Genomic DNA, 27,091 nt, shown 5'->3' with positions numbered 1-27,091 from the left:
AGCCCAGGGGCTGCGGCTGCATAGGTCTGAAAAGACGTCGGGATTCCTCGTTGACGAACCAGGAGCCTGAAGAAGAAGTTGCTGGCAGGCGGCCAGTGAAGAAAAGTTCGAAGAGATCCAAGCCTGGATCAGGGAAGAAGAAACCTGAAAGCAGAGGGGACCAAGTTCTTGAATCACTAGCCAGTGATTAAGTGGGCACCAGGATGGCACCGGGCGAAGTCACCGCAGTCAGGTGAGTGGGCGCTGCTGGGCTCTGTAGTCTCACGGACCAGGAGGCGTTGTCGGCGACCAGGATGGAGGTACGAGCTGTCCCACGATGGATGATGCTCTCGACGTCCCTGGACCCAGGATTGGGGCAACAAGTCTTGGCAAATTCAAGCCCACGCGGTCGACCTAAAATGGCGTCTGTAGTGGACCAGGAGGGTCCGGGGTGCTCCTCTTTTGGAAGGGAGCAAGGGCCAGTCTGGAGCAACCAGACCAGCAGCAGTGATGTCGTCGGGCGTCGTCAGGAAGGCCACAAGCCAGCGGGCTAGTAGCCAAACAACGCGGTGAGCAGCAAAAAGCAGAAGGGCCCCACGCAGATCATGGAGATGCTGGGAGGCTGGACTTCGGTGCTGGAGCTGCTCAGGGTCGGGGCTTCTCGGTCCCCAAAGCACTCACCAGAGGATCCCTCGGCGGTCGTGCTGGAAAGAAGTCGTGCAGTCTTGAAGATGGCCGGTCCCTCGAGGTCTCGTCGCACCCACGGTTCTCAGCTTGGCTGTAGAGGTGGGTAGAGGTCAGAGGTGCCAGGGAAGCCGGTTCTCGTCGAGCTGGGCAGTCGGATTCCGGAGGAAGGACTTGCAGCAGACCGCAGTGTTCTTAAGATGGTGCCTGCGGATGCAGGGTGACTACTCCTTAGCCACAAGGGAGAATCTTGAAGAAGAAATCTTGATGTCCTTTCGTAGAAAGTCGTGTCTTGATTCCAAAGATGATCTAATTTGGAAGGGGGCCTGCTCCTACCTTTATCTGGGAAAAGGGGGCTGGCACGCGACTAAGTCCTGCCCTATGGGTGGGACCAGGAGGGGGGTGGTTACACCCCTCTCCTTTGGCGGGCTTTCCCCAGGCCAGGGGCTGGAGTGCCCCTGGAACTGGTTTCAGGCGGCCTATGCACAGTGAGCACCGGGGTGCCACTTGCAGTCACCTTCCTCTGTAGCCCTGCCTACCTGGAATACACAAAACCCTGTCTGGGACGGTGCTGGCACCGCCCCTGGCAGGAAACCCTTTGTCCTTGCCTCCTGCTCTGGGAGGACTCCCAGCAGCAGGAGGGCAGACTTGTGTCTCGGTGGCAGCATCCATTTTGTGGATGCTAAGGCTCTGTCTGACTTTAACCGGGGTTACAGGTTACATACATGTCGTGTCCCTCTAGAAGGGTGGAATGCTAACCCCGTCGCCAGAATTGGCGAGGGGTTAGTATTCCAATTCGTATGACACCTTACTCGACATGTTTTGATCAAGCGATACCAGAGTTGGCATATAACCGCGAGGATTATAATGCACTTAAGAGTATATGGTATGCGATATCATGGAAACGGCTAAGGGATGGATCCCGAAAGCCGCAGACAGGCTCAGCTCATGCCAGAGCACCATCTCACACGATTCCCAGCACTCTGCCTTCAGGATTGTTAAGGCCTGCCATAGGAGTGACTGATAGGAGATCTGTGTGTCCATTTTAGGGTTAGATATAGGTATACTATATCTAAAGCAAAGGGTGAGTACACCACCTTGCCCCAGCTGTCGTGCAGCCAGTTGTGTCAGTTTAGTTAGTCAGCCCAGGGGTGGCATAATACATGCTTCAGCCCCTGGGAGACTTCTGGGTACACCTCAGCCCTGGGTACAGGGACTTGGAGAGGGCCCAGTGCCAATTCAGTACCTGAGTACAATTTGGATAGAGAGAACAGCTAGGCTGTGGGTCTGATTAGCAGGCCCACAGCCAGGGAAAGTCTTAAACCAGTGCAGCAAAAAGCAAAAATCTGGGTGATCATAGGATTGCAGACCCTACTCTCCTACATGACCCCCCCCCCCCCAAACTTTGGGACAATAAACTAACCTTGACCAGGTGAGCCTTCTTGCTCTAAGTGGAAATACCTGGAGAGCCCATCAGCATTGCTGTGATCAGTACCAGGTCTATGCTCCACTGTAAAATCCATCCCCTGTAGGGAAATGGACCACCTAAGCAGTTTGGGGTTTTCACCCTTCATCTGATTTAGCCACAAGAGGGGCTTATGGTCGGTCTGAATGGTGAAGTGAGTGCCAAACAAGTAGGCCCTCAGCTTCTTCAGGGCCCAAACCACAGCAAAGGCCTCCCTCTCAATAGCTGACCAATGTTTCTCTCTGGGGGTCAGCCTCCTACTAATGAAAGCAATAGGCTGATCATTACCATCAAAATTCAGCTGAGACAGAACAGCTCCCACACCCAACTCAGAAGCATCTGTTTGGACAATGAATGGCTTGGAGTAATCTGGACTCTTGAGGATAGGTGCTGTGCACATGGCCTGCTTTAGGTCATTGAATGCTTTCTGACAGCTTGCTGTCCACTGAACTTTCTTTGGCATCTTTTTGCTTGTCAGGTCATTAAGAGGGGTCACTATGGACCCATAATTTCTGACAAACTTCCTATAGTACCCAGTCAGGCCCAAGAAAGCTCGAACCTGAGTCTGGGTGATTGGAGGAGTCCAGTCCTTGATGGCCTGTATCTTACTCTCCAGTGGCTGAACCTGGCCTCCACCTACAAGGTGGCCCAGGTATACAACCTGTGTCTGCCCTATCTGGCACTTAGTGGCCTTGATAGTGAGGCCTGCCTTTTGCAGGGCCTCTAACACTTTCCTCAGGTGGACCAGGTGATCCTCCCAGGTGGAGCTAAAGACAGCAATATCGTCAAGATATGCTGCACAGAAGTCATCCAGCCCAGTGAGGACTTGATTCACCAACCTTTGGAAGGTGGCAGGTGGATTTTTCAACCCAAAGGGCATTACCACAAATTGATAATGCCCACCAGGGGTAGAAAATGCTGTCTTGGGTTTGGCCTCCTCAGCTAACCTGATTTGCCAATACCCAGCTGTCAAATCAAATGTACTTAAGAAGTTGACAGAAGCCAATTTATCTATAAGTTCATCTGCTCTTGGTATTGGGTGGGCATCAGTCTTAGTGACTGCATTGAGGCCTCTGTAGTCTACGCAAAACCTCATCTCTTTCTTACCACCCTGGGTGTGAGGCTTTGGCACTAGAACTACTGGGCTAGCCCAAGGGCTATCTGAGGGCTCAATGACTCCCAGCTCCAACATTTTCTGCACTTCTGTTTTGATGCAGTCTCTAACATGATCAGGCTGTCTGTAGATCTTACTCTTGACAGGCAGACTGTCTCCAGTGTCAACATCATGGGTACACCAATCAGTTTGGCTGGGTGTCAGAGAGAACATATGTCTGAAGGATTGCAGAACTTGCCTGCAATCCTGTTGCTGATGTTCAGTGAGGCTGCCACAAAAGACAACACCATCTACTGATCCATCATCAGGATTCTGAGTGAGCAGGTCTGGGAGAGGGTCACTCTCTTCCTCCTGTCCCTCATCTGTGGCCATGAGCAAGCTCATGTCCTTCCTGTCAACATATGCCTTGAGCCTGTTCACATGGATCACTCTGAGAGGGCTCCTGGGAGTTCCAAGGTCCACCAAGTAGGTAACCTCTCCCTTTTGCTCAATGATGGTGTGGGGCCCCGACCATTTGTCTTTCAGAGCTGCTGGGGCCACTGGCTCCAGCACCCACACCTTCTGTCCTGGCTGGTACACAGTCAGAACAGCCTTTTGGTCATGCCAAGCTTTTTGGAGTTCTTGGCTGGCCTCAAGGTTTTTAGATGCCTTTTCCATATACTCAGCCATCCTGGAGCGGAGACCAAGTACATAGTCCACTATGTTGGTTGCAGGCTTCTTGAGAGGTCTCTCCCATCCTTCCTTCACCAAACACAGGGGTCCTCTTACAGGATGCCCATACAGAAGCTCAAAAGGGCTGTAGCCAACCCCCTTCTGTGGGACCTCTCTGTAAGCAAACAAGAGGCAGGGGATCAGGACATCCCATCTTCTCCTAAGAGTTTCAGGTAGCCCATGAATCATCCCTTTGAGGGTCCTGTTGAATCTCTCAACAAGCCCATTGCATTGTGGGTGGTAGGGTGTGGTGAACTTGTAGTTCACACCACACTCCTTCCACATTGCAGTCAGATATCCTGACATGAAGTTTGTACCTCTGTCAGAAACAACCTCCTTAGGGAAGCCCACTCTGGAGAACACTCCAACTAGGGCCCTTGCCACTACAGGTGCTGTAGTGGTCCTAAGTGGAATAGCTTCAGGATACCTGGTGGCATGGTCAACCACCACCAGTATAAACTTGTGCCCTGATGCTGTCTGGGGTTCCATTGGACCAACAATGTCAATCCCCACCCTTTCAAAGGGGACCCCCACCACAGGTAGTGGTATGAGGGGGGCCTTTGTTGTGCCACCTGACTTACCACTGGCTTGGCAAGTGACACAGGAGCGACAAAACTCCTTGGTATTCTCATTCATGTGGGGCCAGTGAAAGTGTGAGACAAGCCTGTCCCACGTCTTTGTCTGACCTAGATGACCTGCAAGGGGAATCTCATGGGCCAAGGTGAGAAGGAAACCTCTCAGAGACAAGGGGATGACCAGCCTCCTGGTTGCACCAGGCTTGGGGTCTCTTGACTCAGAGTACAGGAGTCCATCTTCCCAGTATACCCTGTGGGCACCTGTGGCATTCCCTGCAGCCTCAGCAGCAGCCTGCTGTCTGAGGGGTTCAAGGGAAGGGCAGTCTAACTGTGCCTTCCCCAGGTCTGCTCTGGAGGGTCCACCTGAGCCCAGAAACTCAACTTGATCAAGTTCAAGCTCTTTAGGCTCAGTTTCCCTCAGCTCTCTCAGATCAGCCTCCTCAGAGACCTGATCCTCAACCTGGGGCAAGGGGGAAGGCAAAGCCTTACCCTTACTGCTCTTCTTCTTGGAAGGTGTCTGGTCCATTCTTTCAGGATCCAGCACCTGTTCAGTGGGGCATCTTCTGGCCTGTGACCTAGTCACAGCAAGCACATGTGCTGGCAAGCCTAACATCTCCATGTGAGTCCTCTGCTCCACTTCTGACCATAGTGATGACTCCAAATCATTGCCCAACAAACAATCAACTGGGAGGTCTGAACTGACTACAACTTTCTTTTGTCCCTTCACTCCACCCCAGGAGAAAGCCACAATCGCCATACTATGACTGGTAGTGACGTTGCTGGCATTGGTCACCAGGAAATCTGTACCTGGCATGATCTGTCCAGGGTCCACAAAGTTAGGTGTCACCATGGTGCCACTGGCACAAGTGTCCCTATAGGCCTGAGCCATCTTGCCATTAATCAAAGGTGTCTGCCTGTATTTGCCCAAAGTATTGGGACTTATATCAGGGGATATATCCATATCCCCTGTACAGACAAGGACAGCCTGAGTGAGTGTGCCAACTAAGTTGTCAGACCCCTCAGTTCCCAAGGTTAACCCAACTAATGCCTTGGGAGGTACACTACCACTACTGACTGTACTAGGGGGTGCAGTTGCCTTAGGGGCTGTAGTGGCAGGAGTTTGTCCTCCTCTTTTGGTGCACTCACTAAACCAGTGAGACTTACTTTTGCAGTACTGGCACCACCTCTTTGACTGGCCTTCTTGAGTCTTCTTCTTCTGGGAAGCCTGACCCCCACCCTCTTTGGTTTGTTGGGGACCTGGTGAAGACTTCTGGTCATTTTGTTCACTCTTAGCATTACCCTTTTGGTCTGCTTTCTTCTGACCACCCTGGTTCTGGTTCTGGTTCTGCTTGATCCTTGTTCTGACCCATTTGTCTGCCTTCTTTCCCAATTCTTGGGGCGAGGTCAGATCTGAATCAACAAGGTGCTGGTGCAACAACTGGTTCTGACAATTATTTAAAATTTGTTCTCTAATCATGAGATTGTACAACCCTGTGTAATCAGTAACCTTGCTACCCAGCAACCAGCCCTCCAAAGCCTTAGTGGCACAATCCACAAAGTCAGACCAGTCCTGAGACTGAGTTTTCTGGGTGTCTCTGAACAGCAACCTGTACTGCTCAGTGGTTAAACCAAACCCATCAATCAGTGCATTTTTCAGGACCTGGTAATCATTAGCATCCTCCACTCTTGTAGTGAGGAGCTTATCTCTACCTTTACCATCAAAGGAGAGCAACAGTATAGCTGCCCACTGACTCCGGGGAATGCACTGCACAGTGCAGGCCCTCTCCAGAGCAGCCATCCATTTCTGGATGTCATCCCCTTGCTTAAAGGGGGGCACTATCTTAGTCAGGTGTTTAGTATCTAAACCCTTCTCTCTATCTCTTGGGAGATTGCTGCCACCAGTGGGAGCTAACCCACTCATCTGCTGCTCTCTAGCCAAGGCAAGCTTCTCTTTGGCCAGGGCAATTTCTTCCCTTTCAATCCTCAGAGTAGCCTGTCTCATCCTAGCTTCATGCTCCATTCTCTGAGGGGAAGTCAATCTCCTCTGGGGAGAGTTCCTTCTCCTCTGAGAAGAGGCATTAGAGTGCAGAGATCTATTGGAGTCCCTAGAAAGAGATCTATCTCTCCTAACTCCAAGGTTAGGCCTACTTAGGGTCAGGACTGGGGGTCCCCCAGATCCTAGCCCAAGCAAGTCTAAGTTGGCCCTAGTTAGCCTTCTGACTACCTCAAGACCTTTGTCTACCTCATCCCCAGAGAGTTCCTCAGGATCCTCCTCCCCAACTGCATTTACAGTGTTGTGGAGGTCTGGATCACCAAGGTGCCCCTCTAAGGCTGGCATATTCCCCTCTCCCTGAGATGCTCTACTAACATCATAGGTCTCTAAGAGATCCAACAGGAAGGGAGTGGTGGGGTTAGCCCCCTGTTTCAATTTCCTGGAGGTACACAAGTGTCTCAACTCCTGGAAACTGAGAGCTGCATATCTTGAGCTGACCTGTGGAGGGTCAATCACCACAAGAGGGGTCCCTGAGGACTCTCCCTGGGTAGACATGCTTTTCTAGTGAGGTGTAAGTGGTGCACTTACCTACACTATATGTTTACCTACTGATCCCTTGCTAGAGTTGTAGTTTTAGGGTGTGCTAGGCCCTAGGAGCTACAACAGCTGGTTCAGTAGAACTCAGAGTATTCTAAGCTAAGTTATATGTACCTTTAGTACTTATGTGATCTTTCACAAGATATTCTTAGGATATGTGTGGTAAAACAACAGCAAGCTCAAATCCCAACCGCTGCTCACCAATGTGAGAAGTTGGCCTGATGTGCAGTGCTCAGTATTCTAGTGATCACTATATATCAGTCCAAACAACCCTTATTGATGATTGGTTGTAAGTCAACCTTATAGACCAGCTATCCTAGTAGCATGGATACGAGCAGTCTAAGGCTAAGACTCTAGAGGGCGTGTTAAGCCAGCTGTTTTACCGTCACATTACCCCTTGAACACCCAGTGAAAGGACACCACACAAGTGTTATGAAAATAAACAATGTATTTATTAGAATCACAACAACCCTGTACTCTTTATGAGGACAGGGTGCTAGGCACACAACAAAACTCTTACGAAAATACTTAAGTTAGCACGGTATACACAAATGCCCGAGGGGCACGAAAAACCATATACTCTAAAAGTGGAATGCGAATTACTAGCAGGTAAATAACAATTCTCAGAGGCTTTAGAAACGCTAGGCCTACAATACTAAACACTCAGGTTAGGAGCAGGAGGCCTAGGGACACCACGTGCAGAGTGGGAACTCTCACGCGTAAGGCGGGAAAAAGCCTATGGAAGCTAGAACTCACAAAGTTACTGTTCTCGGGCGAACCCGACTAGGTAGGTCGAAAACGACAGTGGATCTGGACCCTTGGATAGTGAGGCTATGCTGGGGCACCGAAATGCCGAAGTTACCTAGCCCAGGGGCTGCGGCTGCATAGGTCTGAAAAGACGTCGGGATTCCTCGTTGACGAACCAGGAGCCTGAAGAAGAAGTTGCTGGCAGGCGGCCAATGAAGAAAAGTTCGAAGAGATCCAAGCCTGGATCAGGGAAGAAGAAACCTGAAAGCAGAGGGGACCAAGTTCTTGAATCACTAGCCAGTGATTAAGTGGGCACCAGGATGGCACCGGGCGAAGTCACCGCAGTCAGGTGAGTGGGCGCTGCTGGGCTCTGTAGTCTCACGGACCAGGAGGCGTTGTCGGCGACCAGGATGGAGGTACGAGCTGTCCCACGATGGATGATGCTCTCGACGTCGCTGGACCCAGGATTGGGGCAACAAGTCTTGGCAAATTCAAGCCCACGCGGTGGACCTAAAATGGCGTCTGTAGTGGACCAGGAGGGTCCGGGGTGCTCCTCTTTTGGAAGGGAGCAAGGGCCAGTCTGGAGCAACCAGACCAGCAGCAGTGATGTTGTCGGGCGTCGTCAGGAAGGCCACAAGCCAGCGGGCTAGTAGCCAAACAACGCGGTGAGCAGCAAAAAGCAGAAGGGCCCCACGCAGATCGTGGAGATGCTGGGAGGCTGGACTTCGGTGCTGGAGCTGCTCAGGGTCGGGGCTTCTCGGTCCCCAAAGCACTCACCAGAGGATCCCTCGGCGGTCGTGCTGGAAAGAAGTCGTGCAGTCTTGAAGATGGCCGGTCCCTTGAGGTCTCGTCGCACCCACGGTTCTCAGCTTGGCTGTAGAGGTGGGTAGAGGTCAGAGGTGCCAGGGAAGCCGGTTCTCGTCGAGCTGGGCAGTCGGATTCCGGAGGAAGGACTTGCAGCAGACCGCAGTGTTCTTAAGATGGTGCCTGCGGATGCAGGGTGACTACTCCTTAGCCACAAGGGAGAATCTTGAAGAAGAAATCTTGATGTCCTTTCGTAGAAAGTCGTGTCTTGATTCCAAAGATGATCTAATTTGGAAGGGGGCCTGCTCCTACCTTTATCTGGGAAAAGGGGGCTGGCACGCGACTAAGTCCTGCCCTATGGGTGGGACCAGGAGGGGGGTGGTTACACCCCTCTCCTTTGGCGGGCTTTCCCCAGGCCAGGGGCTGGAGTGCCCCTGGAACTGGTTTCAGCCGGCCTATGCACAGTGAGCACCGGGGTGCCACTTGCAGTCACCTTCCTCTGTAGCCCTGCCTACCTGGAATACACAAAACCCTGTCTGGGACGGTGCTGGCACCGCCCCTGGCAGGAAACCCTTTGTCCTTGCCTCCTGCTCTGGGAGGACTCCCAGCAGCAGGAGGGCAGACTTGTGTCTCGGTGGCAGCATCCTTTTTGTGGATGCTAAGGCTCTGTCTGACTTTAACCGGGGTTACAGGTTACATACATGTCGTGTCCCTCTAGAAGGGTGGAATGCTAACCCCGTCGCCAGAATTGGCGAGGGGTTAGTATTCCAATTCGTATGACACCTTACTCGACATGTTTTGATCAAGCGATACCAGAGTTGGCATATAACCGCGAGGATTATAATGCACTTAAGAGTATATGGTATGCGATATCATGGAAACGGCTAAGGGATGGATCCCGAAAGCCGCAGACAGGCTCAGCTCATGCCAGAGCACCATCTCACACGATTCCCAGCACTCTGCCTTCAGGATTGTTAAGGCCTGCCATAGGAGTGACTGATAGGAGATCTGTGTGTCCATTTTAGGGTTAGATATAGGTATACTATATCTAAAGCAAAGGGTGAGTACACCACCTTGCCCCAGCTGTCGTGCAGCCAGTTGTGTCAGTTTAGTTAGTCAGCCCAGGGGTGGCATAATACATGCTTCAGCCCCTGGGAGACTTCTGGGTACACCTCAGCCCTGGGTACAGGGACTTGGAGAGGGCCCAGTGCCAATTCAGTACCTGAGTACAATTTGGATAGAGAGAACAGCTAGGCTGTGGGTCTGATTAGCAGGCCCACAGCCAGGGAAAGTCGTAAACCAGTGCAGCAAAAAGCAAAAATCTGGGTGATCATAGGATTGCAGACCCTACTCTCCTACAGGAGCGATCGAGAGCGTACCTCAGAAGATGAGGGGAATGGGATTTTACTCCAGATTTTTCCTAATAAAGAAGAAAAACAGAGAGTGGCGCCCGATCCTAGATCTTCGCGCTCTAAACAAGTATTTAAAGAAGTTAACATTCAGGATGTTATCGCTTCAGGAAATATTACATCTTTTGGCAGCGGGAGATTACATGGTCACCTTAGATCTCCAAGATGCATATTTCCATATCCCCATTCTACCTCGCCACAGGAAATTCCTGCGCTTCAGGGTGGCTGGCAGGGATTACCAATTCAAAGTCCTACCTTTCGGACTACGGTCAGCGCCAAGAGTATTTACGAAAGTTTTGGCCCCGGTGGCGGCGCACCTCCGGCTGGAGGGAATTCAAATTTTCCCATATTTAGACTGCCTTATAAAGGCCAGTTCTCGCGAGGTTGCACATTATCATCTACAACAGTGTCTACACCTGTTTCAGTCTCTGGGTCTGTCCGTCAACCTCGACAAATCCCAAATGAAACCTTCTCAAAGACGAGCTTTCTTAGGAGCAACATTGGACACCCAAAAGCTCCAAGCCTTTGTCTCGGAGGAAAGGCAAATGAAGATAAAACACATGGCGCAGAATCTGCTATCAAGAAGATTAGTTTCAGTTCGACTGTACAAGTCTTTTCTGGGGATGATATCTTCTTGCATCCTATTAATACCAAACTGCCGCCTCAGGATGAGACCGCTTCAGGAAGAACTGAGCCTACAGTGGCTACAGGTCTCCGGCACCTTCGAAGATCTCTCAGGATCACACCGCTTATGCGGAATTCTCTCCTCTGGTGGACACAAAAGCGACATCTCCAGCAGGGGTGCGCATTCCTTCAAGAGGCACCAAGCCTTACCATCACTACAGATGCGTCTCTCGAGGGCTGGGGAGCGCATCTTCAAGGCCTCACAATCAGCGGCAAGTGGACTGCTCTACAAAGGCGGGGGTACATCAACCATCTGGCACTGAGAGACATTTTTCTTGCACTCAAGGCGTTTTATGCAATCATTCAGGATGCCAATGTGTTGGTGAGAACAGACAACACAACAAGCATGCACTACGTCAACAAGCAGGGAGGAACACGATCACTTCTCCTGTCCCAAGAAGCACAAGACCTATGGGCATGGGCTTTAAAGCACAACATAAATCTTCAAGCAGTGCATGTTCCGGGAACCAGGAACGTCCTGGCAGACGCACTCAGCAGGTCGACGGTCTCCACTCACTAGTGGGAACTGCATCAGCAGACAGTGGAGCGCATCTTTCACCTGTGGGGTTGACCAGACCTAGACCTATTTGCGACAAAGACCAACAGCAAATGTCAATTCTTCGCAAGCTGGCATCCCCACAAGGACTCTCAGGGGAATGCGTTTTCGATAGATTGGTCTGACATATGCGTACGCTTTTCCACCAATTCCACAAGTCCCCAAGGTCCTGCGGAAAATGAAGAGGGAACCATGCCGACTGATTCTAATTGCTCCCAGATGGCCACGCCAGTATTGGTTTACAGAGCTCTTTCTTCTGTCGGAGTGCGAACCGATTCAGCTGAATCCAATCCCGAACCTACTCAGCATTCAGAACGGACAGGTTTACCATCCGGATCCAACATCATTGAGATTAGCGGCCTGGCGCCTGAGTACCGTGAGTTCGCCCACCTAAACATCCCGGAAGACTGCAAAGAGGTTCTGGCCAAGGCAAGGGCGCCCGCTACCAAAAAGACATACAGTCTTAAATGGAAGCGTTTTTGCATCTGGTGTCGCTCAACCGGGGTTCACACTTTTTCAGCGAAGCTGGAGGAGATTCTGCCTTTCTTCCTGAAATTAGCAAGATCAGGCCTGTCTCACGCAACCTTGAATGTCTTTCTGGCTGCGATCTCAAGGTATCGACAGGATGGGACCAATTCCCTTTATTCTGCGAGGATTATACAACAATTCTTTAAGGGCCTCTTTAGAATGTTCCCTCCAGTACGCCGTCCACCTCCGGCGTGGCATCTAAATGTGGTCCTGGCACAACTCATGGATCACCCATTCGAACCCATCCACAAGGCAGACCTAAAATATCTCTCGTGGAAGGTATCATTGCTGCTGGCTTTAACATCCTCCAGGAGAGTCAGTGATATCCAGGCTTTCACTGTTCACCATCCTGTCCTGTCCTGCCGTTTACAAGTGACTCTGTAATGCTCCGCACTAATCCGAAGTATATCCCCAAGGTACCTTCGGATTTTCACCTCAACGAACCGATAATTCTAAAGTCATTCTTTCCTAACCCGCAAACACTGGCGGAAAGAGCGTTGCATACGCTGGACGTCAAAAGGTGTCTTAAAATTTATCTGCAGAGAACATCCGCTTTGTGCAGTTCTGACCAACTATTCATCACCTACCGTTCAATTCGTAAGGGGCAGGCAGTTTCTAAACAGACTATTGCAAGATGGATATCTTCTGCCATTGCCTTTTGACATGCACAAGCAGGACGACCGTTGCAAGCAGCTCCTAGAGCGCACTCTACAAGAGCAATGTCGTCATCTACGGCTTTATTTGCTTGAGTTCCCCTTCAGCAGATCTGCAGGGCGGCTACTTGGGCCAGTCGCCATACATTTACCAGACATTATTGTCTGGAGGCAACCAGCGAAGCTGATACTTCTGTGGGTCGAGCAGTTCTACGGAATCTTTTCAACTAAGGTGAGCCTCTGTTTCCCACCTCCTTTCACTGCTGTCAGACGCTTCCTATGTTCTATTTGTTACACATGCTTGCATGATTGCACTCTGCTATGCTTAAAATGATGTGTATTTTCAGTCTGCACTGTTATATGCCTTATATGCTGACAAGCTTGACTACAATTGGCGTCTGCCTAGCACAGATGTGTACTGCTAGCTACTCTGATTCAGGCATGTGAATCTATAAAAGACACCCCTAATACTGGAGAAGAACAATAGTTACTTACCTGTAATCTGTGGTTCTCCAGTATTGGTGTCTTTCTTTTTTTATTTTTTTTTTATTTAAAAGTTTTTATATTTACCAACATTAATCCGCAAATGTTACAGCACATTTGTTAACAACTGACATACATATCATATTACAACTTGAAAATCCGACATCACAGGATATTAAAAAAAAAAGAAAAAATATCTATCCCTGATACATCTCTATATTAGTTAACTGCCCTCCCCATTCTGGTTTTCCATACTTCTATAGGTTGCCAGATCTTCACTCCTAGTATTCTTGCTCTCCGCCCCTTCCTACCATATATTGCACGTTCCAAGTTATAGGTGGAGAGTAACCTAGCTAGCCAGCTTTGAAAGGTTGGCGGAGGTCTATCCAACCAGGCTTTAGCTATGCAGATCCGTAATACTGCCATGGCGACAAACATGAACTCTATGGTGATGTCCCTCTCCCTCCATCGTCAGCCCAAGCAGTATCAAATTTGGAGACATTGCTACTGGAATCCCTAATGTGCCGCCTATAAATGACTTAATTGCCGTTATTAATGAGTAGAGTTGTGGACATTCCGCAAACATATGGACTATATCCGCATTAACTGAGTCGCAACGCGGGCAGGTTATTCCCGAAGTGCCCCCCATTGTGCTATTCTAGCAGGGGTATAATAAAGTGAAAACAGCGTTTTGTAGTGTTGTGCCTGAAGCGTGGCTGAGCATAACACTGTGCAGCCCAAGTCTATTGAATCCTGGAAGTTCTCTTGCGTTGAACCTATTTTCTCCCCCCATTTTGCGGCATACTTTCCCCTGTCATCTTCTTTCAATGTATACAGTTCTGCATACAGCTGCCGAATCGTGCAGTGCTGGCCACGCTCTACGTACTCCATTATTTTGCACTGCCCAAATCCCAATGTGCCACCCTGCTTGTTCATAAAATAGCTTCTCAGCTGCAGGTACTTAAAGAAACTCCTTCCGTCTAATTTATACTTTGTTTGTAACTCCTGAAACAAAATAATGCCTCCCTGATCACAGAAATCCCCTATTTTCCTTATGCCCTTTTCCTCCCATTCTCTCATAACTAGATCCCTGAATATATCCCCCGGTAGTGAGAGATTTGTATACAGTCGGGTGTACCTGTTGTATCTCCCCAATCCTAGTTTTTTGGACACTGCTGTCCACACCTTGTAGGCTGCTTTCAAAGTCTTGAACCTCGTGTGCTTAAAATAACTGAAATCAACTGTGTTTATAAAGGCATTCTTCGCATCCCCCCCATCAGTGCAGTATATACATTTGTGAAATTAATTCCAGTGCCCCCTTGATCTTGACCCCCTCCCCCATCATACCCTGGAAGTACTGCAGGGCTGCTGCCCAGTAATACAGTCTAAAATCTGGAGCGCCCCAGCCCACCTTTCTCTCTCGGTAGTGTGATGTGTCGATACGCTCTCCTCATTTTCCCATGCGCCCAGATAAATCTGAGGATTAATTCCAATTTGGTAAACCAAGTGTGTTCAAAGAAAAGCGGGATGGCCCTAAAAATGTAGAGAAATTTGGGGAAGGTAATCATCTTTATAGCATTTATTCTACCCATTAAAGTCAAGTGCAAATTGTGTATTCTTTCGGTATTTTTCTTCACTTTTGTTATTAAGGGATCCATGTTCAATTCAACCAGCTTATCCAAATCGTAGTAATTTTAATCCCTAAATAAGTTGCCTCTGATACTATCCTATTGTCCTGATATACTGTGCTATTATTCTGTACAATCTGTGTCTTCCCCTTATTTATTGAATACCCCGAAATCCTACCAAATATCATTTCCTCCTGCTCAATTTCCATGATGGCCCTCCCTGGGTCTGGTGTAATGATTGCCACGTCGTCTGCATAAGCAAACACTTTGAATTCCCTAGTGTGCAGCTTAACCGGGGCGATATTGTTATTGCCTGCAAACCTCCGTAAAATAGGGTCTAAATATAAAGCAAATAATAGGGGCGAAGCGGGGCAGCCCTGCCGGGTTCCTCGCCCTAGCCTTACCATTTCCGTATATCCTTTATTGATCCGGATCCTTGCCGTGGGTCCCGTATACAAGGCCTGGATTGCTTTAATAAACCCCTGGCCAATCCCAGACCAGGCCATCACCCTCCACAGATAGTTCCAGGAAACCCTGTCGAAGGCCTTCTCTGCGTCGAGAAAAATAGCCGCGGCAGGGTCTCCCGCAACTCCCGCGGCATCAATTATGGTGATCATTTGGCGTGTATGTTGAGTAGTTTCCTTCCCTGGGATAAACCCATGCTGTGTATCACTCACCAAGCTCTCAATAACCCTGCTCAGCCTTTGTGTCAGTGATTTGGAAAAAATTTTAGTGTCCGCGTTCATGAGCGTGATTGGTCTATAGGACCCTGGTTCTAGTGGAGGCTTATCTTTTTTGAGTATAACTATAATATCTGCCCCCTCCCAGGAGGGGGGAACTGATAACCCCTGCTGTGCCTGCCCAAGGGTCCTATACATATCTTCCCCCAGCACATTCCAGAAAGTCCTATAGAATTCTGCCGGGATTTGGTCCGGACCAGTGGCTTTACCCGAGGGGAGTTTCTTTATAGCTTCCTGAATTTCTAGTAATGTTAATGGTTGGTCTAGCTCCTCCTTCCCCTCCTCTGTTAATTCTACATGTGGTGTCTCGGACAGGTATTCCATAATCTCGGCATCCGTGTTGGGGGGGCCCTGATTGTATAAAGCCTCATAAAAATTCCTAAAGGTCTCTCTGATCTCTTCCACCTTGTTTATGACCACACCTGTCCCATTCTTGATTTCTTTTATCTCGCCCATAGCCGAGCTTTGCCTTGCTCTGATTGCCAGCAAATGCCCAATCCTCTCACTGTACTCTCAGCATTTTTCTTTATTGGCAAGATACCTGCAGACGGCCTTCCTCGCAATGTTCTCGGTGGCTTCTGTCTTAGTTACTTCCATCTTTAATAAGATTTCCTCTAACGGATCTTGCTTTACTATAGCCTCAATAAGAAGTTCTTCTAGATCTGCCAGTTCTTTGATCTTTTCCTCTACCTTACTCCTTTCCTGCCTGTCTATATACAATGTATAGCTCAGAGTTTCCCCCCTCACTGTAGCTTTGAACGCATCCCAAGTTATGCCCGATGAAGCTGTTCCCCTATTTATCTTCCAAAATACAGCAATCCACCTTTGCATATGCTCGAGATAGCCTTCCTCTCTAAGAAGCCCTCTCTCAAAGGTCCATGTGCTCTCCTTCCTGCTTTTATTCTTGTGAGCTAGTAATAGAATGAGTGGGTTATGGTCTGATACTATTCTTGGAGTCCTTTCCAGCTGGCTGTCGCTTACTAATGAACTAGAAACGAAGAAATAATCTAACTTGGCCACCGTCCTATGAGGTGCAGAGTAGTATGTGCTCCCTGTTCCCGGTAGATTCTTCTGAGCCCATAGGTCTACTAATGCATTATTCCTTACTAAGTTAACAATAGCCAGGGAAGTCTTCTTTTTCCTCCCCCTCTATGGGCTCCCACCCGTTAGACCTATTCCATCCATGCCGTTTATATTAAAGTCCCCACAGCAAATTATAGGTTCGGGCCAAATCGCCAGCTCTGTATCTAGAAATTGGAAGATATCTGGTTCATCGTCCGTGGAGCCGTACACAGAGACAAGTGTGCATCTCCCCGCCTCTGTTTCCCCCTCCACCATCGTCCCCATTGATCCTCTTTTTTCCTCAGGACCCTAACCCACCCTTTTTTTTGCTAATATGGCTACCCCTCTTGTTTTGGTGCCTTGTTTCGTATATGCAAGTACCTCAAATCCTAGCTGGTTCAGTATTTGGCTATTATTCCCTTCCACATGAGTCTCCTGAAGGCAGATTATGTCTAATGTAATCGTTCTCAACATGGCAGCCACTTTCATCCTTTTACCTCCCTCATTCAAGCCGCAAATATTTATCGAGGCTATTCTTACTATCATACAAGTTTCCTTGTGATTTCCAGCTTTTTTACGCCTATCTTCCTGTGTGTCTTAGTCACCCCAAAAAAAGTGTCTCTGTGTCCTATTGTCTTTGTGCTGTATTGTACTTTCCGCAATCCCCCATCCCCCCCCACAACCCCTCCTCCCCCTGTGGGACCCTCCCCCCCTTTTACAGGCAAGTAGGTCAAGCATGACCTATAAATAAATAAATAAATGACCTATATGTGGCTGTAGTGGATTATAGTGTCGCTACCCTCTGCTGCCTTGACCAAATTCATGTTTGCTGTGTTACCCCTAAGGCGCCTTTCATAGATTCACATGCAACCCGCCCACCTCCCCTCAGAGGCTTTTAGGCTATATTGGTTTACCTTCACTCCTTGCGAGAAAATCTGAGAGCCTGAGCCTCTGGGGAGAACCTTCTGGTGGGTGCTGGCGCCTGATTGGCTGTATTTTTGACTATCCAAAATGACTAGGATAGGCATAGGTGTGGAAGTTTTTTCTACTGTAGCTTTGGCTACTTTACTTCCTGGTTTGTTTTTATTGGTATTTACTATGTATTTATAGCATATTATTGCTTTTTTATGTACCGTGGGACTCCCACTCCGACGACGGGGAATGATTCAGGCATGTGAATCTATGAAAGACACCAATACTGGAGAACCACAGATTACAGGTAAGTAACTATTGTTCTTTCTGCCATCAGAGAGCACAGGCTCCTCACTGCAGGAGTTCAGAAACCGGTCTGTGGTGGCAGGCTGGTCTGCACCAGCCAGCTAGTACAGTGGTAGTCAGTAGGTTTTCAGGGGCACCTCTAAGGTGTCCTCTGGTTGCATGTATTAATACATCCATCACTGGAATCAGTGTGGGCTGGTTTCAGTGAAGCTGGGAAACTCCTAAACACCAGTGTCCAGCACATGTACTCGAAATGGCTTCCCTGATCACTTATCAACCTAGACATGAGAGGAACATGTCTGCTCATGCAGATATTTCCACACATGTAGTATAGGGCACCCTGCCTTAGGGCTGCAAGGCCTGCTGTAGGGGTGACTTACCAATACTGCATGCAGTGCCTGCAGGCATGGCAAACAAGAGCTGTACCCTGTCTGTCTTCACTTTTCTCTACATCATGGCATGCAGCCTGCAATGGCAGTTTGAATGTGGGTGCTGACGGCTCTCTTAGGGTGACACAATATTTGCTGATGTCCTTAGATATCCTCATTAGCCTTCTTGCCCTAGGTACCAGGGGTACTATTTACTAAGGACTTACAAGGGGTCATTAAGGTATTGCCAACTGGGGGAACAATTGTACAGTTTTAGGGAAAGAGATCTTGCACTTGTGATATGGATAGTAGGAACCTAGTGCACTTCTGTCGAAATTGTATCAGATACAAGTCAAAGATTTGGGGTGACCATGTCGAAAAGGGGCACTTTCTTACAGAGTACAAGAAACTAACCTTTTTTTCTGTATCTTAGGATCTCCATTCTTTATTATAATCTCTTGACTAGAGTAGCAAGCTTTAATAGTAGAACAGCAGTTCGTGGGCACAAGAGAAGAATAAAATATTGTAATAAGTAATCTTTTAGCAAGTGTCTCATATATATATATATATATATATATATATACACACACACAAATGTTAAAGTGCTGGGGCATGGGTGCAGAGCTAGTAGGCAAATACCACCCACCCACCCTCCTTAGGCACCCTCAGCGACAAGGTAGACTGTGCACTGTTGGGGGCTGCTGATTGCCCCACGGTCCCTACTGGCTCCCTGCCTGCAGTGGGAGCAGGCATTGCTCCCTGCGGGCCAATTCAGTTTTTTCATCTGTTTTCCAGCCCGCATGACAGCGGGCAGGGAAACCGATAAAAAGCCAGCTCCCTTCAGGTCGGAGCAGTTTTCCCACTCCTGCCTGCTGGGAACGTACTTACTGTTTGATCTTGCTTGGCAAGAGCTGTCAAAGCTCCCACCAAGTGAAAGCACACCACTATTCCGAGGGTTGACACCTCAGGACATAGGGAGCCAGCCCTGAGGGGTGGATATCCCCAGGGCCATCAATGGCTCCAGGAAGGGGGCCTGCTTATATTTGCAATGATTGCCCGGGGAGGTGGTGGTCATCCCCACCATCAACAGGCCTAGAGGGTCAGGGTATTCCTACCGTTCCCCCTTCTCTTTAAACCTTTTTTTGGGACTTGGCTGAGTCTTAGTCTCAAAATGGTTGCCAACACTTCCTGGTTGAAGTGTTGGCAGCCAATCCGATCTCAGCGTAAGATCTGTCTGATCTGGGGGAGGATTCGTGTCCCTAGTTGTCTATATTTCTTTTTTCTTAAATCCAAAACTACTTAAGGGATCTACACCAAATTACAGAAAAGGCTTTTTCTGGACCAAGAGCTAGCTATCTGCCAAATTTGATGTAATTCTGTTCTGTGGTTTGGGCTGTAGTTGTTTTCAAGATCCCTATGGGAAATTGCAAGGGGAAAACACATTTTGGGCCCCCCACACCCCCATTTTTATTCCCCCCACCCCACTTGACTAATCACTCCGAAAATTTCCACACAGCAGCTGAACTCAGGTGCGTACTAGTTTTGAAAATGTCATGAAGATTCATCAAACGGTGTCAAAGATCTTAGAAAAACAAAAAATGTATTTTCCTGTGGAAACTAGAACCAAACTGTAACTACCTACGGCCGAAAGATACCTTTAGGGAGTCTACCGCACTATTCAGCCCTCTCCTGTTAACACACACTTTCAAACTCCATTCAGTATTAGCTAATGTTTCTATTTCTGACTGTTTCATGACATGAAACTGATCAGGACGCACAGCTTACGTGCAGGAGGGTATGTGGCTTTCTTAGCAGTGGATACCAATTATAGTCTTTATTCAACTCTTTGAAAACCAATACCTAAACATTTTAAATCAAGGAATATGAGTACTGGGGGCATGATAAAGGTGCAAATATTTTATGTTTATACTGGATGCAGATAGATTTCCTAATATTTTACCTTTGTTATTTCGCTGCCCTTTTGAGTTCTGCAAAGCTATTGCAGCACCGAGATGGGCCTTTTTATGAAAATTCAGCTGCTCTATTAAGGCTTACGTAAGCAAATAAGAACCAAAAGATGGACTATCTCATTAGATGTTCTGAAACAATTACTTATAAATAAGGGTCAAGCACGCTAGAAATATCTTAGGTGTGCAGTTTTTATCCTGAAGCTAAATACCAAAGTAGGAAGGACAGGAGATCAGATTATTCCAACATGTAGCTGGTGGCCCATAGACTTATAACTACAATAAATTGCCAGGCATCACAGATGGGAGACAATGGTGTTTTAAGTTTATTTCTAGATCAAGGTTGCGTTAGTTTTTAATTAACATTGTATCTAAAGCGGCCCCAAGACCTGTAGACTATATGTATGCTTGTTGTAGATCTGTATAGGGGCAATGGTGGCTCTTGTTTTTTCAAAGCCAGGTTGTAAATAAAACATTGCTTTCACACCGTGGATCGTCACATGCAGTACAGAAATGCTACTAACTTTGAAATGTTTCACATTTTAGCCTCCTTCTGAAGAAATAAAGACTGGCGAGGATGATGAGGAAGATAATGATGCTTTATTGAAGGAGAACAATGAAAGTAAGACAGCATGTTCTGATTTTTTCATACTTGGGGCGCGATTTGGAAGAGAATATTCCCATAGTCAACGAATTGGTGAGAACTTGAGAAAATCGGGCACATCCAATCTTGCATGCAGTAGGTTGCATTTGCTACTTATGTTGTGTTCATTAGTGGCTTCTTAAGCATTTTACGGTTTAGGGCCTTCACGTAGGCATGGTCAGAAACCGCAAGAAGCTCCTTTTTGTGTGTCTTTTTGTTGCTGGCTCTTTGTCTTGTCTTTTCTTTTTGTGTGCTCCATCTCCCGGCTTGTGGTGCTCATTGTTCTTGTAACTTTGTGTTGCATCTAACACTGACCGACTTTCACTTTACCAAAATTACACATCGGTTTTTTGACTGCATCCTACATTCTGCATTATCAGGCTGGTACTCTGATCCCTTGAGTTTCAACCAGTCTTCCCAGAAACGTGATGTCAGAAATACCTAACCACTTTTGTTGTTGTTAAAGCTAACACTTTCTCAACTCTGGAACTCCTTCGGTGATGTGGTTTTATAAAACGTACAAAATCCCATACAAAATGGATTTTTTTAAATTTACCTTTGACTGAGGACTTGAAAGTATACACTTAGTAGCTGAGGAATATCACATGGAGAAACACATCTGGCCTTCAGCTGTATTTTACCTGCCTGTAAACAACAGATCTTAGTCTAATATCTCATCACTAACATCTGCTAATATCATTTGTTCACCCCAGAATACCAACAGCTGCACATAGTGAATGAGACATTAAGCTGCAAAAATTGACATTTTGTTATGTATAATCTATGAATTTAACAATAGCTCATAAAGTAATCCATAATCTGTCATGCATCCAGCTTAACTAGTAATATGCATCCCATTAATTTTAAAGAAGCAGGTCTAGAAATGCCTAACACTTTAACATGTATAGCTCCTTGAAAAAGAAATCACTCTGGAATTGTTTGCTTCCATGTTTTTCTAGTCTTTTAGTATGATGTATGGTTTACAACACATTTTGAGTTGTGTGAGGGTAGGTTTTCTGCAGAGGCAGCTTCATATTATGATCTTCATTCTGTGGACCTTTAAATATTCTTCTCTGTCGTACCCATTATTATTCAGAAGCATTGTAGGGATGATGATGATAACCATGGTACTTCTTAGGTAATACTAGATTTAGGTGTGCTATATTAGATGCCATCTTTGAGGGAGAGGGGTCACAAGAACAGCATCGGTTTGTGGCTTTGGGCAAAAGGTTACTTTGTTTCTGTCTTCCAGTAAATCGAAGAAGCTTTTTTTCATGAGACATTGTCTACAGACTTGAAAATTATCCTGTAAGATCATCCCACTGGTTTCAGATATTGTCCTGCTCTAGATTGCGTTCTGAGTTCTCCAGCATTGAGGACTCCCATTACTGCTTTCCAGTACCCAGTTACGTTGAGTGTTAACAGTACTTCCTTGAAACCCCTCAAATGTTCTAGCCTGGAATAAACTGGTATTTTATTGGCTTAGGCACCAGCCACTATCTATGGAAAATGCCTCTCTTGATCACAGGAATGGACTGAGAAGAGAAATGTTAAAATGCACCTGAGATTTCAAAAACAGGTGTGAAATTTGGAGAATATTCTTACTTTTTGCCATTTTTGGCCGGAGTTTCCAGAGTTGGAATTTAAAACTTTGCATAATCACTTTCTTGTCCAGTTTACTGTAATATACACTGAGTTTCATGGCATTTTTAAAAATGTCTAGAACAATGCGAATTATTCCCAACTTTACTGTTATTTAGGATGAGAGGAGTGCTAGAACACTGTATAGGTATATTTTTCAAATGTGTCCAATACATTGAGATAGATGCATTTTTCCATCCCAAATTCAAAGTAGACCAATAACTGCTGTGGAATTGGTGGAGGAGCAGGTCAAGTAACCCACCATTGATCAGACCTGTGTAAATGCTTTTCAAACACAACACGTCTTTTTCACCACACCTTTCGCATCAATCTGAGTATGGCAATTTATGGAGTTTGCAATGTTTTATAGGAACTCTTTGGCCGCAAGGGAGAGTTCGCTAAGGATCTAGCCTTTCCATGTACAGAATAGTAGTTAGTTTGGAAAATGAGAGAGCATTTTGCACAGGCTTGTTGTTTTTCAGGATGAGATGCTTGACTATGAAGCAGGAGCACAGAATGTAGTGTCATCAGGTCAGGTAATTGGCAATCTTGATTAGTCTCCAGATAGTTGTAAGTAGAATAGGCTGAAGGGTTTTAGGAATTGTGCTGTAGCCCATGCTGCAACTTCTTCATTTTGGAGCCAGGGCCATAGGTGTGGGATCTGGCAGTGGAATTTGGAAAGTTGTCTGGATCTAATGCCCTTGAGTTTGTGGTGGCAGTTTCTGCCAAGACTAGGAGACCTAAGGTTGGATATGAATAAAGCTCAACCCTCAGTATTGCCAAGTGGCAGTATACGCTTCAAGAATTCCTGTATACACTAGAGTATATCTCTAGTGGAAAAAATGGTGTGGCTGATTGCCTATCTAGGCTACCTATGTCAGAGAAGGCTGTACAAGGGGAACATACTGATGATCTAGAAATGGGTGCTACGAGTTCGGTAGCCACTACCACGGAGGGGGTACTGTTCGAGGAGTGGAGGCAAGTCTTACTGGATGATATTGGAGTGCAGGCTGTTATAAATAGTGTAGCTCTAGTGACCCCAAAGGTCATTTGGCTGACCTATTCACAACACAGGGCAACAAAGGCTGAAGAAACCTGCTGTGTCAAGTTGGTAGCCCAAATTTTCAAGCCGCCGTTTCTTGACACCATACAGCACCAGAAACCAGGATCGGACACTCATAGTTGCACCGAGTTTGCTGAACCTCGGAGAGCCGTAGGATTGTAGCTTGATCGCCCAGAAGGCAAGTTATCACCCAGGAAAGGATTTGACTGTGGCCGCCGTACCGGGCAACTGGCATCCTGCTGGCGACTGGACTTCTTCCAGAACCGAGAGCACTTTGAGGAACGTTGACCCTGTGGCCAGGATCACCTCACCCCTCTTTGTGGACTGAGGAGTAGCAGGACACTTTGCAGAGAGAAGAAAATCAATGTAGGGACCAAAGCCAGGAAATTCTGGCCTTCACAGATTGGGAAGAGACACACCAAGTACCTCTATGCCTGGAAAAGGCATTACACCAAGGTAATGGAGAAGAATTGGGGAGAGTGATGTAGCCTTACGGCTAGAGCGGTCGACCTCGAAGCTGGGGAACCGGGTTCGAGTCTCGGCAGTGACACTCAACATCCAGTGATTCTGGGCAAATCACTTAATCTCCTGTGTCTAACAGAAATATGAATGTGTCCATGTGTAACAAAACTGGTGCTTATGTAAAGCGCTCTGATACCCGATATCTTCGGGTCGAGTTTGTGCTATATAAAACTTATTTTTAAAAATGATAACGTGGAGGAGGATGCCAACAGCGTCAGAGAAGGAGCATGGGGAGCCTACCCCCGTACGCAAGGGCGGCTTCCAGAGCAGGCTCCATCACCAGCCAGAGGTCACCCCAGAAGGACAGGGCAGCCTTGGACCTGGAAGAGAAAGAGGAAGCCTAAGCCCTGGCTGAGAGAAGATTGGCCCTTAAAGAGAGGAGGGCCGGGCCTAGAGCCCAGAGAAGATAATGGCAGCAGAAGTGTAATTAGAGGATCTGATCAGGGTGCCCAGGATATCAGACTGTCCAAAGGGATTGTCCCTAGTTATGTTCAAGGAGATGACCTAGATAAGTGGCTGGCCTCATATGAGAGAGGTCTCGGGATGAGGAAGGTGGGTACACAACGCTGGGGAACAGTGCTTTGGGAGTTAGCACCCGTAGTTAGTATGGTCAGATTGCTCATACTTTAAGATGAGATAGCTGAGCTCTGACCACACATGAAGGCAGCACGTGTAGAACTCTTTAATTTTACCCCTGAGGAATGTATACAGAACCTCAAGACAACACAGAAGGGGCAGCACAGACCTGGATTGACTTTGTTCATACTTCAGTTAAGGTACTAGATGGTAGGATTTAAGGCAGCAAAGTAGACATGTTTGAAGGGCTCTACAATGTATTTGTCAAGGAGCACATTTTAACAAATTAAGTGGTATCTAAGTTGTCTAGCCCCAGGGAACTGGGCAAGATAGCTGATGAGTGAGTTCAGACTAGGGTCCCCAAGAAGTCCCTGAGGTGAACAAAGGAAAAGTAGTCGGTCCTCCTTTCATGGGAAAGAGGGTGAGATCTGTATGAAAAGGATAGCACCAAAAGTCACTAAAAGATGCCAAAGGAGGGAACAAGCCACATCCCATTCCAAGGGGAAAGCAGTTTGACCCCCTCAAAGGCCGGGGTGTGTTTTAACTGCAATTTTCCAGGACACAAGAGGGGAGATTCAGTGTGCACTAAGAAGGCACCCACCGGTAACCAGTCCAAAGGGTTGGCTAGTGTAGGAATGGGGAGGGAGAATGCCCCTAGAGATCTCAAAGGGTACACAGAGATCACTTTAGTGTCCGTAGGTGGGGAGAACATTGAACCTTTGGCTTACTGACCCCAAGTATGGAGAAATACTAACAGTATCAAAATATCAGTGAGGTCGAGGTAAAGGTTATGAGAGATACAGGTGCCACTGTAACCATGATGATGGTCAAACTGGGTTCCTCAGACCAGATCCTACCAAAGGAAGTGCACAAGATTGTAAATGCTGACAATGTCATACCCCATGGCTGGGGTTGACTTTTTGTGGGGAGGTGTTACTGGCCCAGAGAAGATAGCAGTGTCCCCTACCATCCCAGTAGAGTGCCTGTTGGGCGATGATCTGGAAACCTCTGCTTGGGTAGAGGTGAAAAGAAGAACTCATGCTTCAATGCTGGTTCTTCCCAGTTTGTTTTACAGCCAGAGCAAGGAGCGTCATGGGGTCTTGGAGCCTGAAACAATGGCCCAGACCCCTACAGCCAAGAGAAGGGGCAGGAAGCCTGGTAACTCCCATTTCAAATAGTCCACAGGGCCAGAAGGAGCCTAGCCCTCAGGGAGAGGGCCTGGCACCTGAAGAGGACACTGCTGCCCTAAGAGACTTGGAAGAGCTCCAAGAAGCAGGAGGACCTTCCAGAGAGGACCTTACAGAAGAAAAAGACATTCCCACTATAGAGGACCTGCAACAGTTAGCAGTCGGTCAGTAGCAAGGTGATACCAGTGGTACCAATAAGGTATACTAAAAGGAGGGCCTTCTGTAAAGCGAGGCAAGGGATAACAAACCAGGGGCAACAAGAAGATTTGTGGTCCCTGTTAGAATTGGGGGTCTCTGGTTGGCGCATGTATGCACTTGTGACAAGCAGGGATCCTCTCCTCTAAGTCAGGGCGAAGGATGACCCCTTAGAATTACCCTTGCTCACCCTCTAGGTGCGTGGCGTGAGCAGCCAAGGCTATTCTTCAGGCGTTATTCAGTTAAGCATTTGTAATAACACACACAGTAAAATGTACCAATCCCCCCACAAATGGACACAAGGCTGTGAATATATAAAAATACGTTCTCTTTATGTAAAAAAATATATATATCAGTACAGACTTATCACAAGACCAAATATAACGTTGTTTTCAGATTAGGCCACAGATTGTAAATAGGCAAGCTTTTAGTTTCAAGTTCGAATGTGGATTTCCTTGTAAAATCACTTCTTTATAGTTCTTTCAGTTAGTTATTTTCAAAGCACCTCCTTGCACCAGTTCGGGGGACCTTAGACGCGCCCTGGGCCTCTGGTGCGCTTCGCAGCGCTTCCCTCGCTCTCCTGGCGGAAACTGACCCGGACCCTACCGCGGCTCACGCATCGGGCGTGAGGACGCCTGCGTCACGTACGGCTCTTCCCAGCGGCTCGGGGATAGAGCTAGCCGCGAGCTGGGCTCGGCGGTGCGACTTGCAGTGCGGTCAGGTAGGAAGGCGGGGAACTGGGAGGCCGGGTGCGCTAGGCTGCACACTCACTCGTACTCACGGTTCCACAGAGGCGGGTGCGGCCGGTGCAAAGAAGGGGAAATAACAACGTTGCGGGCCCCTAGCCCGATACCACAGCTTTGGGGACTGTTGCGGTCCCTTGGTGAGAGTCGGCACGGGTCAGTGCGACTCTGATGATTGGGGGCGCTTCTGGATCATGACGTCAGCGGGCGTGTGCAATCAGGCAGGCGCGGCCCGCGACCCTTTGCACGGCGGTGCGGGTGTCTCCTCAGCGTGGGCGGCGCGGCCTGACGAGTCTCTGAGGTAGCGAAGCGGGGTCACAGGGCACGGCCCGTGCAGCTGTCGACCCGGCATGGATCGCGATCGTCAGAGGAATTCCGGCGGGAGAGGTGAGAGCGTTTCAATGCGCTCCAGTAGCAGACAAGGGGCAGAGGAACAGGAAGCCTAGCCCGGGGGCAGAGAGCAACTCCGATCGGAGCGAGGCTCTCACGGGGACAAAGACAGGCAAGCTCCCGAGTGCCACAGCCCTAGGAGGGGCGATGAGGGGCGCAGTCTGGT

At 48.0% G+C, this 27,091-nt stretch overlaps 1 protein-coding gene across 2 annotated transcripts in view; it reads left to right on the top strand.

Moving 5' to 3' along the window:
- THOC1 (THO complex subunit 1) overlaps nucleotides 1–27,091 on the top strand; it is a 334,223-nt gene that overhangs the window by 291,497 nt on the left and 15,635 nt on the right. The window contains exon 20 of one of the 2 annotated variants that reach the window (XM_078687449.1): nucleotides 20,512–20,587. In XM_078687449.1, the coding sequence (XP_078543575.1) occupies nucleotides 20,512–20,587 (76 nt within the window). Of the gene's footprint in view, nucleotides 1–20,511; nucleotides 20,663–27,091 lie in introns of both variants that reach the window. The other variant, XM_078687448.1, reaches the window with a different exon arrangement.

Source organism: Lissotriton helveticus, chromosome 4_1, assembly GCF_964261635.1.
Source record: "Lissotriton helveticus chromosome 4_1, aLisHel1.1, whole genome shotgun sequence".
Taxonomy (NCBI): domain Eukaryota; kingdom Metazoa; phylum Chordata; class Amphibia; order Caudata; family Salamandridae; genus Lissotriton; species Lissotriton helveticus.
This window is presented reverse-complemented; position numbering and strand designations above follow the sequence as displayed.